Source organism: Lagopus leucura, unplaced genomic scaffold (genome assembly GCF_019238085.1).
Source record: "Lagopus leucura isolate 7727_CA_CO unplaced genomic scaffold, USGS_WTPT01 Super-Scaffold_100012, whole genome shotgun sequence".
NCBI classification, from domain to species: Eukaryota; Metazoa; Chordata; class Aves; order Galliformes; family Phasianidae; genus Lagopus; species Lagopus leucura.
In genome coordinates this window covers 15274600-15293431 of record NW_024962267.1, presented here as the reverse complement: position 1 = coordinate 15293431, position 18832 = coordinate 15274600, and the positions used below count along the sequence as shown (strand labels likewise).

The following is an 18832-nucleotide window of genomic DNA, read 5'->3' as shown; positions in this document are numbered from 1 at the left end:
ATATCTGTCACATCGTTTCATACATTCACAACTGTAATACTCTCTTAACGGTTTCAATGAGTTCATTTCATTTCAATTCACACTCATTGCACAACAGTGTAATTCTATGCACTTCAATAGAGTTACATCTGTCTTGCATAACCTAAAATAAATCTCTTTAAAACAGAGTGTTTATTTCCTCTTTTAAGCAATAGATCTGTTTCAATCTAGGATTGAAATAATGGTGTATGACAAGTGATTACTCTTTGACAAGATTTTTTTAAAGATCAAAATAGATGTCAGAAAAGAATGGGGAAAAGAAGTAAATTGGAACCTTTCCTACTTTCTAATCATGAGTTCTACACCCACATAGCCCATTATGTCCTGTTTCAGCTTTAGTAATTATATTGTCAAACTGCATTTTAAGAGCTCTTTTCGAAAGTACAAGGTAACGTTTATTAACACAAATGAGGCATACATAATAAAAACATAAACAGCTTAATAAATGCAATCAAAATAATTAGTACACTAAATATATTTAAATGGTGTATTCTAAAGGCTTTCATTCACAGGTGAATAGCAGTTTACTTCCCATTTTCATACAAATTAAAGCTGTGTTCTTCCATGGATGATTTCCTCTCCCATAGTCTTTAGCGACTGTTTCTTTTTTTTCTTGATTCTTATTAATCTTCTTCCATCTTTTTTTTTTAAGGAATCCTGAAGGTAAAATGACAAAGTTAAGACTGGATGACTAACATTCACGATAATCCAAAATGAGACCAGTCTTGTTTTCAAGAAACATCCTTGAGAAAAGAAAAAGGAACATTCGTTCTTACCCAAAGTCTTCATATGCCCGACCAATGTTAAGCAGCCGGTTCTGTACACAGTATTTTAGTGTCCATCCTTCTCTCTCTAGCTCTCTCTTCTGATTACCAGTTGCACTTTGCCAGTACTTTCAGCTATTACATTCTATCAGGTCAGTACTTACTACTAAAAATTGCAAGACTATTTCAGCCTACAGCATGCATAATACTTGCCTTTTGTGACAGTCTGTGGCAATATCAGTTCCCATACCTTTCCTGCAAATTCTTAAACATGACTTCCTGGAGGTGAAATTATTTTCATTCCCACCACAACCACTGTAGGTAAATGGACGACATCTTCTAGTTGAGTAGTTGAAGAAAAACCTGGTCTCTTTAGCTCTACAAAGTCCTCTATCCATAGGAGTCATGCACAAAGAAGGGACAGGAGGTGGTTCTAGAAATACCAGAAAAAACAAGGTTATACACCACTGTCATGTTTTTGTTATGCTGATATTTTACATGAGAACTGAAGCTTTCAGAACCTTGAAACATATGAAATTTACTGGCAAATTTAATTCTGTCCTTCTGAAAATCCAGGATAGTGGAGCATCAGCGTTTGTTATTTTATGACCATGAAAAATAACAGCAAATATTATTCTCTCTTTCACTTAAAAAAGCAAACAAAATCTTACCTGAAAGCTAGGTTTGGTTAATATGCATTTAGATAAAATCAACATTTCTGTGGTAGGAGATAATATTCAAATTCAATTGGAGGGATATGCTTGTAAAATATGAAAGAACTGAAATCAGGACAGCTTTAAAAAAAATGGTAAATACTGATGATAATCGAGGATTGAACTTTCCAAATTACTGACATTTCAGATATTCTGAAATCATACAGAAGGGCTGCTCTGAACGTAATGCGTCCTATTTTATTCTGTTGGCCCACTATGTCAGAGATGAATGTTAGTGGTGTGGCACCAGAGGATGAAGCTTCCAACTAATATTTTGTCACATTTTGTTGTCATGCAACAGATGGCAGCAGAGAGACAGTCTGACAAAATGGCTTCTGACATGGAAGTGTGTATGACATAAGGTGTGACACCGAATTTCTCCCTGCGGAAAAAATGGTACAGATTGACATTCATTGATACTTGTGAATGATTCTGGAGCCCCATACAGTGGATGCAAGCACAGTGAGACATTGTGTGGTGCTTTTTAGTGGTGGCAATAGCAAGTCATCTTCACTGGTGGAGATTTTTAAAAGCACTGCATGCAGGCTCTTGTTCATTGCTGATGAAAATGCACATAGCCAGTGGTGGTGATTACGCTGAAAAATAGTTTTATAGCTGAGAATTTGCTCTACCAACTAGCACTATTGTGCTCTTTGTAGCAATTGTGGTTTCCAAGGAAATAAAGGAGGCATTACTTTTGGAATGATGTACATGGATAGCATTTTTTACTTAAGATTCAATACCTTATTGTTTGTTTGTTGTTGTTGTTTTGTATGACCATAGAAAGCTTGACCTAAGTAATAAAATTTGTTCTACTGGAGAACACCAAGGAGTTATCAAGAAAATGCTTCTAACTTGCAGAAAAGCCAACAATTGAATGCAAAGATTTAACTGCTCAAAGCAACTGCAGTGCGGGTGATTTTAGTGCTGCTGTTAAGTTTTTACCATTCACAGAAGGCTGATGTTTTGTTTCTTCAGTGTTGCTGCAAGTGAAATTGTGAGAACTTAAATACCCTGACTTAACTGAAGTACCTGTGCATGGGGCAAATTCAAGCAGTTCACCTATTCCAGAATTCCCAAGTCTGGAGAAACTGTTATCTACCATCATGGAGAGACTCATAAACAAAAGCACAACTGACGTATGGTTGCTGTACAGAACACAAAAAGACTAACAGGAACCATTGTATCAATAATTACGAGGGATCTGAAGGAGTACCATTTTCCTTAAAGAAGCTTCAGAGTTGAGATAGTTGAAGTCTGATTGCATAAAAGGACAAGTGAAGCTAACTAAATCGTGTTCTTGAAGTTAGAAAGCCACGTAGCCAGCAAAAGTTCTTCAGAGGAAAGACCAAGTGAAAATTTTAGGAAATAACTTGGGTTACAACAGAGCATGAGGCATCCTGCTTTTCAGATAAGTGGGAAGCAGATGAGTTACTGAAAGCAAGAAGTTATGAATTAACTTGAGCAATTCAAGAGGCTGAAAAGGAAAAAAAACAAAAAACACAGAGAAGAATACGCTACACTTTATATTTGTCTCGTACATATCTTATGAAAAAGGCTTGTTTGCTAAGTATAACAGCTGAACTGGCGTGGTGAAAAAAAACATGAAAAAATTGCAAAAAAAAAGAAATAAAAAGGTAACTTACAGAAGGCAGGCAAATTAAATTATTAATATATTCAAAGCCACATTAGCAATAGTGTACTATTCCAGAACAACGTCGCAAACACAAAAACTGAATCATGAAATGGTATTTCAAGACAGATAAAGCTAGTTTCAAGTTATGAAATCAGCACTAATTAATTTCCCTGTATTACCTGTGACATTATTATAGCAGAATGTGAAGTTTATTTTTGATCCAGAATACATGCCTAGAATGGATATCAAATCTACTGTCCTATTTATAATGCAGATGGAAGATAAACTGACAACTGCTGGTTTTGGTATTGGCTCTCTGGGAACTCCTGTGCCTAGAAGTAATGACGCTGTGGCTGGAAAGAAACTAATATTCAAAAGAAATTCTTTGAAACATCAAAAAAAAAATCAACCCAACAGAACAAAACGTGCTTACCTATTTTATAGCAATACAAAGGCTTTCCAGCGATGAAGGGGGTTAAATTGTTTTGTTAATTGTAATAGAATTTAAATATACACTTGTAATATTAACTCCTTTTCTGGTGCATGGATTTTCTAGAGAGATTCCCAAGTCCCCTCGTGCAGGTGTTGTCACCAACTGAAGTTTTGGAGCTTTGGTAACCGGTAAGTAAGGACTGTTTATAGTATGTATAAAGCAACTGGCAGAGTGGCATCCAAATACTTTTCAGACTTCCTGTTTCTAAAGATTACGTATTGTATTTTGTTTCTAAATTTGTATTGTTCCTAAAAATGACATTATTGTCTAGATCACCAGAAAAATGCCCAAGACGCTATAACATTATTTCTGCTCATCTGCAAAATAACTACATATTCTTCACACTGACAGAAGCAATCAACTCATGAAGAAAACCTCTTAATTTTGTCATACAGCAAAATTCTGAAAATTGTTGGAATGGTTTTTTTTAACTCCAAGCTTTACTATGAGGAAAAAAAAAAGATCAAATCCTACAAACGACAAAATTGCAGACTAAGGGATATACATTAAAAACAGTAAAAACAAACAAAAACTGCCAACACATATTCCACTACCAGAATTATTTTCCCCTAATGTAATCATTAAATTTGTGTAAGTTAATTATAGATGCCAACTTCATTGCGAGATTAGTCCAGATAGAAGTGTTTTGTTTTGTTTTGTTCTTAAATGTACTTTGCTCTCAATTTGGATTGTGCTTTACCGATACCATTTTACACCGCCTTTAGCATTATTCATTACATTTCACATAACAACACATCAACATCTTTTGGATCAGACAAAACCACAATTTAACAAATGTCAGGAAACGCTTTCTAACTTCATTACGTATGGAGTCACGTGGCTGATCCTATGGCATTTGATTCATTTTGTATAAAATCAAACCAATATTTGCACTGACATCAACAAGGCCATAAGACTGTCTTCATGCTTGTGCTCATCCTGTTCCATTTATCCAAAATATCTCATTTAAATAGGTTTTAAATATCCAGTACCAAGCTCATAACCTCAGATTAGCTATGCATATTATTTGCAAAAAATATGTGATAAAAGTCAGGTCATGAACGGGCATGGCAAAAAATAATTTAGAATTCATATAGGGAAATGACATCCAATAGCTTCCTACACGTTGCTACCCAGAAATGTTTTAAAGCTCACAGTTTAAAATACAATTCTTAAAATAATGCCTTTTCTTGAATCCCAGACAGCCTCCCTCAGATGTAAACAAGAGATACTTAGGAATTTATGAAACATTTACATTTAGATATAGATTCATATTTATAAAAAAAATCTCAAATTGAATTTGCAACAAAAAGCGCTTTATCTCAGGCTTAGCTGGGGTTGAAATGTGTGACAATGAACTGTTAATTAATTATAATATGAAAGACATTTGAAATGATCTTCATGAGCTAGATGAAAATAAGACTTACTCTATGCTCTTTCACTCAACACAGTACTGTGGCATACATGAAACTTCAGACTTCAGATTCTCATTCCAGTTACAGCAGAGGGATAAAAAACACTCTTCAAGTACAGAAACTGCTACAAACAATAATGAGTAATCTCCACTTAACAGTATTCTCTAGGCATAAATTGGTGCAGATTCATTAAAGCAAACAGAGCTGTGTCAATTTCTATCAGCAAAAGATATGGTCCTGACTTTAAAAAATAATAACAGGAGCTGCTTCTTTTTGCCATTCCATACTTACTGAGTGGAAAGCTGACATTTGATCTTACATCCCGCTTAGATTTCACAAGCTGAACATAATATACACCCTTAATTTCCATAGGTCACTTCACTTGATCTAGAAATAAGAGTCTTGATTCTTGTCTTCACTTTCAAATCCCTAGAATCTGTTTTAGATGATATCAGAAATATATTGACTCTCTGCAAGAAAGCCAATTGCTGGGAGAGAGCACTAGTCTTATGTTTACATGCCAAAACACCAGTTTCTTTTGGCCTAGGAAGAACTTAATCTTCTGAAGATGAAGAATTTTGCTGGAAATATATTAAATGATATTATGATATCAAATTAATCTAAATCTATTATCTAAAAAGTAATACATATTTTTTCTTGAAATCAACAGAAAAATCATTTCAGTTGTATGGTGAGGTGTTCTCAAATTGACAAGTCCTTGGAATTCTTTTTTTAATGGCGGTCAAGTATTTCAAAAAAAAGAAAACACATAGCCAGACCAACAGACACACAAAACATGTTTTGGTAGCCGATCAGATACTTCATCTGTACTTGAGAAGACAAGAATCAGACACTCCATCTCAAGGAGCCCATCTGAACCTTTTATGCGTACAACTATATTCTCATCCCTCACAGAGGGCTACGGAAAGTGCATATTTATGTGAAACAGCTCTACTTTGCAGCTTCAGATGCTGCCCAGTGCAAGACAAAGATTATGAAGTAGAGAAGAAAGGTCTTCATATTTTCCATTGAATTTCATCAATCCTTCTAATTTCATGTTTCCCAGCTACACTGACTCCATCTACCCTTGTACTGCAGCCTTTCTTGCACTAACCTTCCAGTCTCTTACCCTCCCCAAATTTGCTTTACCTTGAAATTCACCATTGCTGATATAACCAAGAACATTTTCATTTTTTCCCTCCAGTTTTCTCAGAGAAAACACAGTGAATAATGCCTCTTTGCTTTTATAGGTTAGTTGCTTTGTGGATCTGGAGGTTCATATTATGAGTAAAAATCTGAGAGCAGGTACAATCTTGTATCAGTAGCTTTATTCCCAGGTCTTAAATTATGCAAAAATTTTTCAATAAAATAAGCTGCCAAGAGGCTTATTGTTTTATATTCAGTCATTTTAATATCAGAGTGCATTGATGTTCTGTATGTGATAAAAAATTCAGCTATTTCAGAAACTTACCTCAAACCAACTGTACATTATCACAGTACAAGCAAAAAAAAAAAAAAATAGAATATAACACACATTCAAACTTTGTTAGACATGATTCTATCAAAGAGCACAGAAATGTTATTCCACATGCTCATTATCTTACAGAATGCATAATACACAAAAGCACTGATCAATCTGTAAACCATCATTCAACCCCCAAAAGTACAAGTAAGAGTAAATGCAATAAAAGAACAAACAGAAATACTTGGTAAGAATGCTCAGTCTTTTCCCAATTGTTTCTTGTTTCCTCTTGCATAACTGTGGATCATAAAAATGATATGCCTCAAATTCAATCCAGCTGTACAGTGTGAGCAAATACCAGCAATCTATAGTGGAAATTATACTATATAGTAGTGCAACAACACCTTGAAGTAGACATGAAATTCATTCACACTCACCTTGATTATAATCAAACAAAGAGCTGAGTTTAATATAGCCTTAACAACGGTAAAAATGTGTTATGATAAATACATTTTGTATATCCCAAATTGCAAGAATGATTCTTTCTTAATTTGTAAAATGAGCTTTAAATCACCTGCCAGTTAGAACCCCACAGAAATATTCATTTTGACTAAAAGATTTCTGCATCACTGCTTTTGCTTTTGATCTTTTTAATGCTTTGTGTCTATGACACTTCCAGGAAGCACCACACTTTCAGAACAGGACAAGGTGTGATCAGTATTTCACTGTCTGGTATCTATAGAAGATTTATAAGCAGAAATACATTTCTTCACTTTGACTTGCCCTGCTGACCAAAACAATTGACACAGATCAAAACCAATTCTTTAGTCTCAGATACACTGGAAAAAAAGTGGAAATGGAAAAGAAATCAAGAGCACAGATAAAACTGAGAGCTAAGAACTGCAAAAGGAAATTCTTACCAAAAGAACTGGGAAACCGCTTGCGCTCTTCCTCTTGGTAACTACTGTTCACAATATGGGACTCTTCCTCATTTGGTGTAGTTGGCAACAAATTTACTAAAAGGAAAAGAAAAAAAAAAGGCAGGAGGGGGATGAAACAGTAAGTGATAGGCTATCTAGACACAACAAAGTACTGAAAATAAACTGTAATTAGTACCCATCTGAATTGTTCCATGCTGTTATTAATACTACTACAAGACAGCATTCCTTCAAGTCCCAAAGGCAGAGGAAACTTATGTTTTAAAGCAACTTTAGGTAGGATTTCTTTTTCTTCTTTCATTTTATTTATGTGTGATTTAAATTAAACATGGTTTGGTACGGTTGTTATATTACTGGCAGACATTTTGCAGTGATGGTACGTTTTCAAAATATGTATTCTTTATAACAAAAATGGCCACAAAGCTAGCTCTAATGTTCCTGGTTCATTATGCTTATCTATTTCAACTGATGTATAAATCCTCAACTAAACAATTAAAGGAGTGGACAATGTGAGGAGAGTTTGCATTAAAAACCAACAACTATCAACAGCAAAAGTAAATTCTTACCAAAAATCCCAGGAAACTGATTGCGTTCTTCCTCTGGGGAGCTATTGTTCATAAGGTCAGGATGCTCCTCATCTGGAACAACTGACAGTAAGTTTGCTAAATGAAAAATGAAAGGAAAATAATGAGGAAAATCACACACAGGAAAAGGCATTAAAGTTTAAGTATCATTAAAGCAAAAAAATATATATTTTTTTTCAACAAAACATTTTCTTTTTAAACTGTAGCAGTATAGCAATGGCTCCTCATCCTCCTGGAGGCTGTGGGTGAGGGAATGTATCCATCCCATGAATTACAACCCAGTACCCTGAGAAGCAGAGAGGAGTTAGGAAAGGTTACTGTATTCTGATACACAACAATTCACAGGAACAAGAAGGACAGCGAAGCAGAAGAATGATCTGGGTCAAAGTTGCTGTTTCATAGCCCAAGCTGCACAGTTGAATCATTCAGAACTGACAGCCAGGTTTGCTGTTGTTCTTTGGTGGGAAGGTAGCAACCCATGGTAGGGTAACTAAAAAATCTTTTCCTCACAAGGTCTCTTTGAAAGGAGTATATTCAGATGTATGGGTTCAAATATATACATGCAAATATTTTATGGCATTATAAGGCCAAGCAGCTAGCATATCTTAGATTATAAAAAAAAAAAAAAGGAAAAAAAAAAAAAAAAAGGCCTTCTGTGGATGCAACTGGAGCAGATCCACTTCTCCATTCTGTCTTTCTCTGTCTTTATAATCTCTATTACCACAATGACTTTGTCTTCAGTGTAGGTATCAATATTTTCACAACATATTTTCCTAGATGACTGCTCTAGAAAGCATTTTTGTAACATCAGTCCCCTAATAGCAAGTACAGTGGAGAAATGAGATGCTCTAATGACAAGGTACAAGAGGAAGCAGTACTCATTGTGGACCAAATCACTTCCTTAGTAGAAACTGATGTTACTTCAATTACTTCATCTGTCTGCATTGGTTTACTTAGATATATTAAATAGTATGAAGATTTATGAAACTGAATGGAGTTCCCTCTTACACAATAGGTTTAATACACACTTTTGCAGGGATTTATAGAATTACAATATATGAGGGTAATCAACTACCATGAGAAAAATAAAAAAGGTAGGAGATTCCTGGAATATTCATTAAAATTAATTGTATATACCATTTTTAATAGAATTTTCCTTTTGATTTTACATTTCTCATTTTTGTATGTGTTTTTAAAAATACATAACTGTGTGAATTTCAGGTGTAATTTATTGCCATTTCAGAGCCTCCTAAGCCGTGGTTTTTTTCCCATGATAAACACCTTCAAAACACAATGCTGTTTATACAAGAATAAAACTAAGAATAACGAAGACAACAACTTACAGTTGCCTTGGCAGGTAGTCTGGCATTCTTCCAAACTCCTAAAGTTGTTCTGGTTTCCAAGGCACCCACCATACTTGAATATTTCACATATTTTTGTCTCTTTGTTATAGAAATACCTGGAAAAAAAGCCTCGGCAGATTCCAGGGTCTTTCTCTTGATAACAGAAGTTGGGCTTTTCTGTGAATCAAGGTAAATGATGAACAGGGTGAGGGAAGAAAAAAAAACAAAATACACCAGATGGTAAGACAACAATAGAGTTGGAGGAAGCTGACATAATAAACTTAAGTCACTTTAGAATAGAGATCATCTGTAAAATAAATGCAATTCTAATGTACTGCTTTTGTTCTCTCTATATAACACTGCAACACTGTGCTAGAATATTATAGGACATATTCATTGCTTTTCTTTTTTTCAAATAACCAGTAAATTATACCTTGGATAATGAGTATTGTTGAGTATTGTTTAAGTGTTCTCCTAAAAGGAAGCTCTAAGATTAAAATTAAGTTTTATTCTAATTTAAAACCAGATCATTTGAACCTAAGTACATATTCTTTCCACTTATGTAGTTGCTTTAATCAATGTTGGTGTGAATTACACAGAAGGCAATCTTAAAATAAAAGGAAAAAGGAAATAGTAGTTTAAAAAAAAATAAATACATTTTGTCTGGAATTGCCTATTCCTTTAAAAGGTTGTAAGAAACCAGGAGGCAAAGCAACTACTCCAAGTACCATTTTTTAGTCTCAGCTCCTAATCTGCAATGGCTAATTATAATATCACGAAAAATTCAATAAAAGAGTACTGCATAATATGACTAAATAATCAGACATGATACCAAGCACTCTGGCAGCAAAGAAAAAAAAAGTTGTACAATAACCCTCAAATGCTGATTTCTCAATGCATTCCATTTTATTTCTAGATATCCTCTTAAAATCACCACAGAAGTAATAAAACCCATCTGGAGGTATTCTCAAATTCTTGCTGGTAGATACTTTGAAATACGATGCTCGACTTACCTCACTTGCTGAGAAAAGTATCTTTAGTCAACTTATGAAATAATCGTGTCAGGTGTGACATGAACCACCGTACACATGAAACTTAACAGAAAAGTGAGGCTAAAACAATGTGCAGAAGACTACCATTTTAATAAAAACATTCTTAGAACAATTAATTTGAAGTCCCTAACATTTTTTGAATAGATAAAAGAGTTGTAATTAAGTTCATCCTAACGCCTTTATTTTTAACTAAGTATCTATTAAAAATATTTAATTTTTGTTACAGAGTGATTTTATCTATTTTTGCTAATGGCAGAGCAAGTATTCAGGTTATTCTCAGAACACACAAGAAAAGGTTCCACATCATATTTGAATTTTTTCTCCCTTCTCTTATTACTGAAGAAAACAAGCTTATTTTAAGAAGAGAGTGACCAGTGTCTGTAGCTGTCCTCCAAATCTTTGATGAAAATGAGCAAAGATTAGATAGCTCACCTTAGTATAAACAATGCTGTTCTGCTTAGGAGACAGCTTGGAACAATACATAATCTACCCAAAGCAGCTAAATACCTTATTGTGTTTTTTCTAAGACTTATGTAAACATAATTACCTCTCTTAATTTTTGCTAGCATCACCTCCAGAGGCAATTCTGCAATATAAATAAAAAGAAAAATATTTAATAAAAACAATCATGTAAAGTCTCACCTGTAAAACCAAAATGCTTCACAGTGACTATGAGCACTGCAGATAAGAATATAATACATGTTCCCTTTCTTTATTCTCTTTATTATGGAAGTAGCACAAAATCTTGGTACAAAGGACTGAACTACTGTTTTCTCACGTGGGAAGAACTGATATACTTGAAACTAGAGGATATGGAAAATAGTGGAGTTGTGCCCATATTGAATTGAACTGGCAAATTCCTCATGTTACTGGAGTCAGAATCCTGAATTATATGACCTTATTCCTCAAGAGACGTTTAATCAGCAGGTTGCTTAGCCCAACGTTGGTAGCTATTGATACTGCCAGCAGCTTCAGAGAAGATCTAGTTAACAACCTCTCACATGGTAGTTCCTTTTGCTATGCCACATACAGTCAGAGTTAAGTGTTCGTTGTGTTGTTTATGATATTAAAGCACAAGGTTGAAAACAATTCTTTCTGGAAAAACTTGAATTGCTGTTATGCTCCTCCTTGTTATGGAAGCAGTAACATAAGATACTTCTGCAATCCTCATCCTTACACTTTGTGTAATTTTTAATTTTCATAAAACAAACAAAAAATTTCCAGAAACATCATCTGCATTAAATTTTCAAAACAAATCTTTTGGGTAGAAATTCTATATATTATATAATAAAACTACATTTTCCTTGAATGCTACTAAAATATCACCATTAAATTCTGATGGGGGTACGTTTTCTACATACATAAACATACAGAATAAATAATATTAATTCCTACTGAAAAATCAGCCCAATCTGGATTAAGTAGAGGAGGGACATCGGTTTCTCTAGCCAGAAACCTTCAATTGAATGATGATAAGGAAATGTTAAAGGTATGTGTTTTAGATTCAGTTTGGTGGATGCTTCAGCCTGCTTGGGAGGCAAGACCAACTCCTGTCTTCTAAACCTCAAGAACTAAATCTCTGCTTTCCCCAGTTAGAAGTGGCATATTCTGATTGAAGAAAACAACCAAAATACAGACATGGCAGAATTAGTGTATAGGCTGTAATAAATGAAATCTTGAAACCTACTACTGACTATAAGCTGTGCTCTAGACAGCACAGGGACATTTGCTCTTAAATATTGCAGGGCTCAGTTTCTGAACAGCATCAACAGCTAGAATTTTAGACAGTCAGATCTGCAGAAATAAGAAGAAAAAGGAGCAAATGTCATTTTTGCATTAATTTTGTATACTAATCTGCAATTCTAGAAATATCTGAGATTTTAACAAGAAAATAAATCGAATCAGTGATATGAAGGCTCTTTGATTTCTGTACCAGTTCAGTTCAGCACTGAGGTTTGTGCTCTATTCAACCATACTATTTTGGCTCAATCTTTACAGGTAAGAAAGAAAACCTGCTTCCTTTTCTCTGTAAAACCTTCACAATGCTGAAGGCCTTAAATAATTATTACCATCATTTCTAACTGCAAAAACAGCAATTACAGTTGTATATTTTGTTTATCATTTTCCTCTTTCTAATGATTAATTCAATTCCAACAAAACAGATCTTTTAAGTCCAACAGCTGTATCTGACATTTTAAAAGAATTATTATTGCAGTTCCAATTTTGCTGAATCATAGCAGATGTTCAAGATTTTTTACGGCTCTATCAGCTTCTAAAGAAGCAGAAATGTAGAACGAGAAATTGGGTGTGACATTTTCAAAGCAATTAATGTGCTAACCACCAGTTTAACCCAGTGTCAAAATCAGTTTCATTTTAACAACTTATTCAAAACATGACCCTAGACAGAAAATAAGCTTTCTTGCACTGCTCTCTATTTCACAGATCAGCTAGAAAATCACAATTTATCTTTCCAAATCCAGAATGTTTGCTCGCAGAATCTAAAATAATTCAGATGACTGGAACACAGTATAATAATTGGGAACATCAGAATTAGAAACATCCCATCACCATATTAACCAGAACTTTACAAACTGCATAAGGTTTGTGGATAACAGCTAGAAGAACCTATAGAAGAAGAAGAAGAGAATGGGTACTGGCCTGTTACCACACATTTGTTCTGACATTCTTCCAAAGTTAGAAAGTTGTTTGCATTGCCGTGGCATCCACCATATTCAAATATTTCACACTCACGGCTTTGAATGTTGAAGTAAAAGCGCACGTGGATTGCTTTGCAAGGACCTTCATCTGCTTTCAGGGCACAGTCTGAATGCCCCAGTTTCAGTGGTGGTAAAGGAACACCTGTGATAAAGAGAAAAAGGACAACTGTTATGGACTCGGATTGCTTCACTGTAGAATTTAAGTTCAAAATCAGATTGCTTGCCTGTTCTGCTAGAAAAACACTTGCTAATATACATGTGTAAAGCTCTGAACAAATTAAACAGAGATGTAAAAAGAAGGTCATCATCTCCTTTGGAAGAACAGTTCCATTCAATCAAATAGAAAAATGGTTACAGTTATCAACCAAAAGAGCTCATGTTCTAAACTTTCAGTCCTTATCAGAACTCTCTAGAACAGCTACAGATAGTGATTTATTCACAGGAGCTCGCAAAAAATTCTGAACAACAAATACATTGAGAAAATTCTGGCAGCTCCCAAAGACACACTGACTATCCTTGCATAAATGAAAGGCAGAAAGAGCGTCTGCTGTGCTCTCTCCCTCCCATGCATATCTAATAGCAAACACTGCTCATGGAAAATTCTCATAAACAGTGTGGCAAGACAACCCTGCAGAGGGCACCATTCCCCTTCCAGATTGAACGTTACTGGCACATAAACCCATCTGGTATAACCAAAAGGTTATCATATCGTCTGAATTTCTTTGATCTTGCTGTTCTTGCATTAGATCTTTCAAGTATTAAAAAAAAAAACAAAAACAAAAAAAAACCAATTTTTCCTGCTTTGCGTAAACAAAAGGAAGCATTTTTACCCTAGAGGATTCTGAAAGCTTTGTAGAGCTTATATATTTGCAATAGCAACAAGAACAGAATTGAAATCTTTCCCTCACTCTGCCAGAGCTGATCAGAACAGTAATGTGTCTTAATGTGCATGTGCAAAAGTAGCACTATACACAATTGCTCAGAAAGGAGGGGAAAACAGTGATGGCAAGTTTTACAGGAACATTACAGCGCTTCCTCTTGCTAACAAGAGTAAGTCTCCACTTTTAACTAAAAGAATCCACAGAAATAAACATTATTAGCTACCCCACTCTGTGGCTATTTAGATTTAATGCCTAAAATTGTCCTTATTATGAAATCTTTAAATGAAATGCACAGCTGAGATAAAATGTAGCAGATAGTTTATCTTCTATTTTTAAAACTGACAATTGACAGACTGATGTCTAATTTCAAAATAATCAGTCCCTAAAATAAGCTACTTCCTTATTAGTGAAATTATATTTACAGATTCCAAAGTCAGGAAGACAAATTTAAAAATATTATTGAAGATTTTCTAATACAAAATGTGGATGCATTAAATGAATTAAAGAGACAGGAGTTTCATTAAAATTCCTATGGAGTTCAGCTTACCAAACAGATTTCTGAATTTTGCTTATTTTCTTATCTAGATCATCCTGAAGAATCAAGATTTACATGTCACAAGTGATTCCAAAGATCTAAAGTTCTCCAACATAGAGAGTCCTTTTGGAAGGGACTTGAAAATGCTCAGATATAAAAGTTGATACATTGAAAATGAAACTTCAGAATCCCCTTAATCAATAAAAGGGTGAAAAATGCCTCCAGAACATGAGAAGTGTAAGTAACATTTGGATTAATTTCTAAAAGGCTAACATCAAACAATTAGAGCTGCACAGAAACCAATCCAACTCAAATGGGGACAGATATGGCTTGGCAGCTGGTTTATAAACGTTATTTTCTTGGCACACAAGCAATAATACCTCATAAATGACCTATGCCAGAGACTCAGTCCATTCTAGAAGACATGGTGAAAACTTATGACTAGAATTGCAGACATGGGGTTATGTTAGATCATTTTGCTTGCTACATTTTGCCCCTCCAATGTTCTGGGCTATCAAAACAGAAATAATGTGCAAGCATAGTTGCAAAATTATACAAAGATGATGAACAGATGGCTTGGTACAGTTTATCTTAGGAACTTTCTGGACTCCAAGCTTAGTTCCCACCAAAACCACAAAACTAAATTATTGTTTTGCTTACTTTCTCAGGCTTTCCCTCTGCAGTCACTGACGCTGTTACCACTGTCAGATATACTGACACCTGCTGCAAACGTAACGACTATTTCTATAGCACTTTTTGCAACTAATGAATCAGCAAAGGCATTTATTTTGTTAGGAGTGCTAGAAAGTTAGCCATACTTTAACTAAAATAAGTACCCCGTGATGCCCCAGAAGGCCATGCCCTCTCCACCTGAACAATAACCAAGTGACTCTATGGAAAGAAGTCTCAAAAAGATTTATGAAAACTGAATCAATCCTGAGTCTGGGAACAGGGCCAGAGTTTTTCCCCACTACTTTACACCTAGGAACACTTAACTCACCATGAATGACATAAAAGTAGGTTTCTTTCTCAGAAAGAAACAACAGAAGAGAAGGCAAACATGAGTATTTGGCCATCAATTCACATAGATACAAATGTGCCTGCACATATTTCACATGCACAAAATACGGAGGTTGGTCTGAAACTAATGCCTCCTATTTATTTCCACGGAAAATACAACAGATACAAAGAGCACAACAGCAGTTGATAGAGCAAATTCTCAGCTAAAAACAACATTTGTCAACATAGTCTCCATCATTAGTTATGCATTTTCACCAGCAATGAAGAAAAGTCTGCATGCCATGCTCTTGAAATCTGTACCTACAGAGGTGACCACTGTCATTGTTGGAACTACTGAAATGCATTACCCACTACACCTCACTGTGCTCATATCCAGTGCTTGGTCTCCATAAACATTCAGCAAGAGTCCATCCATGTCAATGGGTGCCACTTTTTCCACACGGAGGAATTCAATGAAACACAAACATCAGAAGCTGCCTTGCCAGACTGCCCTTGTGCTGTCACCAATTGCGTGGCAACAAAATGTAATAGAATACTGGTAGGCCCTCAAACAACAAAGGCATTTCTGTACGTCAAGGTTAAAGAGAAAGAAATTCCTTTTGTAAGAATTCATCTGACTACATTAGCATGCTAAGTATAGCACTAATGTGGAATGGGTTATAATTTAAAATGTGGTGACTAATATCAACATGGTATTAAAGCACTCCCTTCATTTGCAGCAGCTTCATGATTGTGCATAATTAATAGTTTCTATCCCAAGAATTACTGCTATAAAAGACTTAAAGAAAGAAACAACCCGGATGGAAATTTGACAAGAGGTGTGCAGCTAATCTGCCAACAACAATAACAAAAGGTTTCCCTTAGCTGTATTCTTTGTTAGTCTTCAAAATTAGACCTGTCAAATGAGAGAGGTATTCACCACATCATTCTCTGCAGCATAAGAAAGAAGTCAACACTTTCTAAAAGTAAAAGAAGCATTTTAATACTGCCCAAAAAGCGTATTTCTTTCTCATCTGCTTTCTCAAAATTGTTTGTGATAAAACTAAAATATATTTTACATTGATACCCAGTATAGAAGTGTAAACCATATCAATGAAGTGAAAGTACAGTGAATAACAACCTTGTAATGGTAAGAGAATCCAAGAACCTCCCTCATTCTAAGTCACACTTCTGACATTATTTTTCTTGACACCAAGTACTAACTGGTGAGTTTTTGTTTATCCATCTGTAATAGATCAGTTGGAATTATACAGAGAACTTACGTGAGGCCAAGGAAAACAAACAGAGCAATCCAGAATTGTATTATCTTTAGAACAAACTTTGCAGATTAACTGTGACTGAAGAGAGCTGCACACAGGAGAGAGCAATATAGACCTACAGTGCTGTTCATCATATTTCTATCTCCTCGCATAGGAAGCTAAATCTGAGTTATACCTGCACATTCCTTTCCACCAACACTGAAGTTTCCCAGGGATCCTAAAGCAGAGCTAAAGGGGGAGTAATTTTGATATACCAGGTTTGATTAGCATTAGATGTTTCAAAAAGCAAGAGAAACAAAAGCCCTTACAGTTGGCTAACAATTTTGCTAGAACTTAATGCAAAATCCAAGCTGCTCCCAACTATTTAGAGGCAAGTTTGTGTTTACCACTGTTTTACACTTAGCTCAACTTTCAAGTTTCCTTGAAAATTTACATCTACAGTGCATTTTATCATGGTGTTCTTTTTTTGTTTTATTGTTTTTTTTTTTTTTAATTTGAGATAGTTTTCTGTAAAGTCTTACCCAGAACATCCTCTTCTTCCCCATCCTCAGAGTCATCAGCTGCATGCCCAGCGATACAGACAAACAGCAGGATAAAGGTTAAAGGTAAGAAACATCCCCTCTTTCTTCCTTTCATCTTCCTGAATAAAAAAACAACAACGTAAACTTGAATCAAGTTCCTTGACAATTCTGTCTAAGTTATTAGCAAGGTAGTACATAGCTTTCAGGCATATATGCAAACTATGAGCTTCCAAAAGAATATAAGATACGCTAGCATAGCGTTGTAAGCGCAGTGAGGAATAGGACAAGACTTTGTGTTTGTATTCAGCTGATCCCATCTCCAGTATAGACTAGATGCATTGCTATTATTTTTAATTTAAGCAACAATTTTAAACAATTTTCCAGAATCCGTAATTAAAACATAGCACTTTTTAATATAAAGTAGTTTTTAATGTCAACTGCACAAGCACGGTTGACTGACATTTCTAATTCTTCCAAATAAATTTTACTCTACCTGAAGACCTAGGATTCATTTTCAAGCATAGGATTGTGGTTTTTTTTTTTAAACAAGTATCTCATCGTTTTATAGATATCAGGTTCCTTGAAATTGCAATTCACAGCAGTAAACTTTCTGCAACATGGACTTTAATTTTTAAGCAGTATTTTGTATCTTGCAGACCCTTTTAATATTGAATCCTTTAATTAATAAGTGTACTGCTATTCTTTTCTATGTAAGAACAGTATAGCTGTAGTCATTCACACAAAGGAAACATCTTTATTTCATAGCTATTGGCAAGTTCAAGTTGTGAAAGGTCAAGCTGTACACACATATACGAAAGCACCTCAGGAAAACCTTCGCTTTAAATTTTTAGAAATGAATTTTTAGAAAGAATTTTTCAGAATTTCCAAACTAATTAAAAGTTCATTAGGGAACCCTCAAATCTAATTAGGGAATAGACTCAACATCTCCTTCCCTATAGATACCTTTTTCTCTTTAAGTATAATACTAAACTTTGGCTAAGTTGTTTAATATCAGCTTCACAGAAATCTTAATAAGTAGGAAGCTCCTTGCCTACAGGCACTATTTTGTCTTCAGTGTTTTCGTATTCGCGTCTATGAAAACAGCTGATACGAACATGCTAAAACAACGAGGGCAAGAGGGTCTGTGAGGAGAGAAGAGCTTGTGACTGATGTTTGCATATAGCTTTGTATTAAGAGAGCTGAAGAGATGCTACAGCTACAGCAGGTAGCAAATAGGAGCCATCTTTAAGAGATTAAACTTTTCTGACTGGTGTATCTTCGGCTAAGAAGTTATAAGTAAAACATCACAATAGTATTTAAGAAAACACAAGCAAGGATGTCTCAGAAGGGTGAAATACACACAGGAAAACCCCCCACCAATTTGTAACAGCAGCTCAGAATACGTGCCAGAACCAGAAATTGCTCTTGTATTTCAACATCAAATCAGAGACAGAATTTTC

At 34.9% G+C, this 18832-nt stretch overlaps 1 protein-coding gene across 7 annotated transcripts in view; it reads right to left on the bottom strand.

Annotated features, from left to right (window-relative positions):
* TFPI (tissue factor pathway inhibitor) overlaps positions 1-18832 on the bottom strand; it is a 211789-nt gene that overhangs the window by 4712 nt on the left and 188245 nt on the right. For 4 of the 7 annotated variants that reach the window (XM_042874827.1, XM_042874829.1, XM_042874828.1 and 1 more), the window contains 8 exons: positions 17373-17491; positions 13098-13298; positions 10987-11025; positions 9388-9564; positions 8027-8122; positions 7443-7538; positions 1054-1236; positions 572-696 (listed from right to left, as the gene is read on the bottom strand). In XM_042874827.1, the coding sequence (XP_042730761.1) occupies positions 572-696; positions 1054-1236; positions 7443-7538; positions 8027-8122; positions 9388-9564; positions 10987-11025; positions 13098-13298; positions 17373-17491 (1036 nt within the window). Of the gene's footprint in view, positions 1-571; positions 1237-6668; positions 6820-7442; positions 7539-8026; positions 8123-9387; positions 9565-10986; positions 11026-13097; positions 13299-17372; positions 17492-18832 lie in introns of those variants that run through there. The other 3 variants (XM_042874832.1, XM_042874831.1, XM_042874833.1) reach the window with 3 other exon arrangements.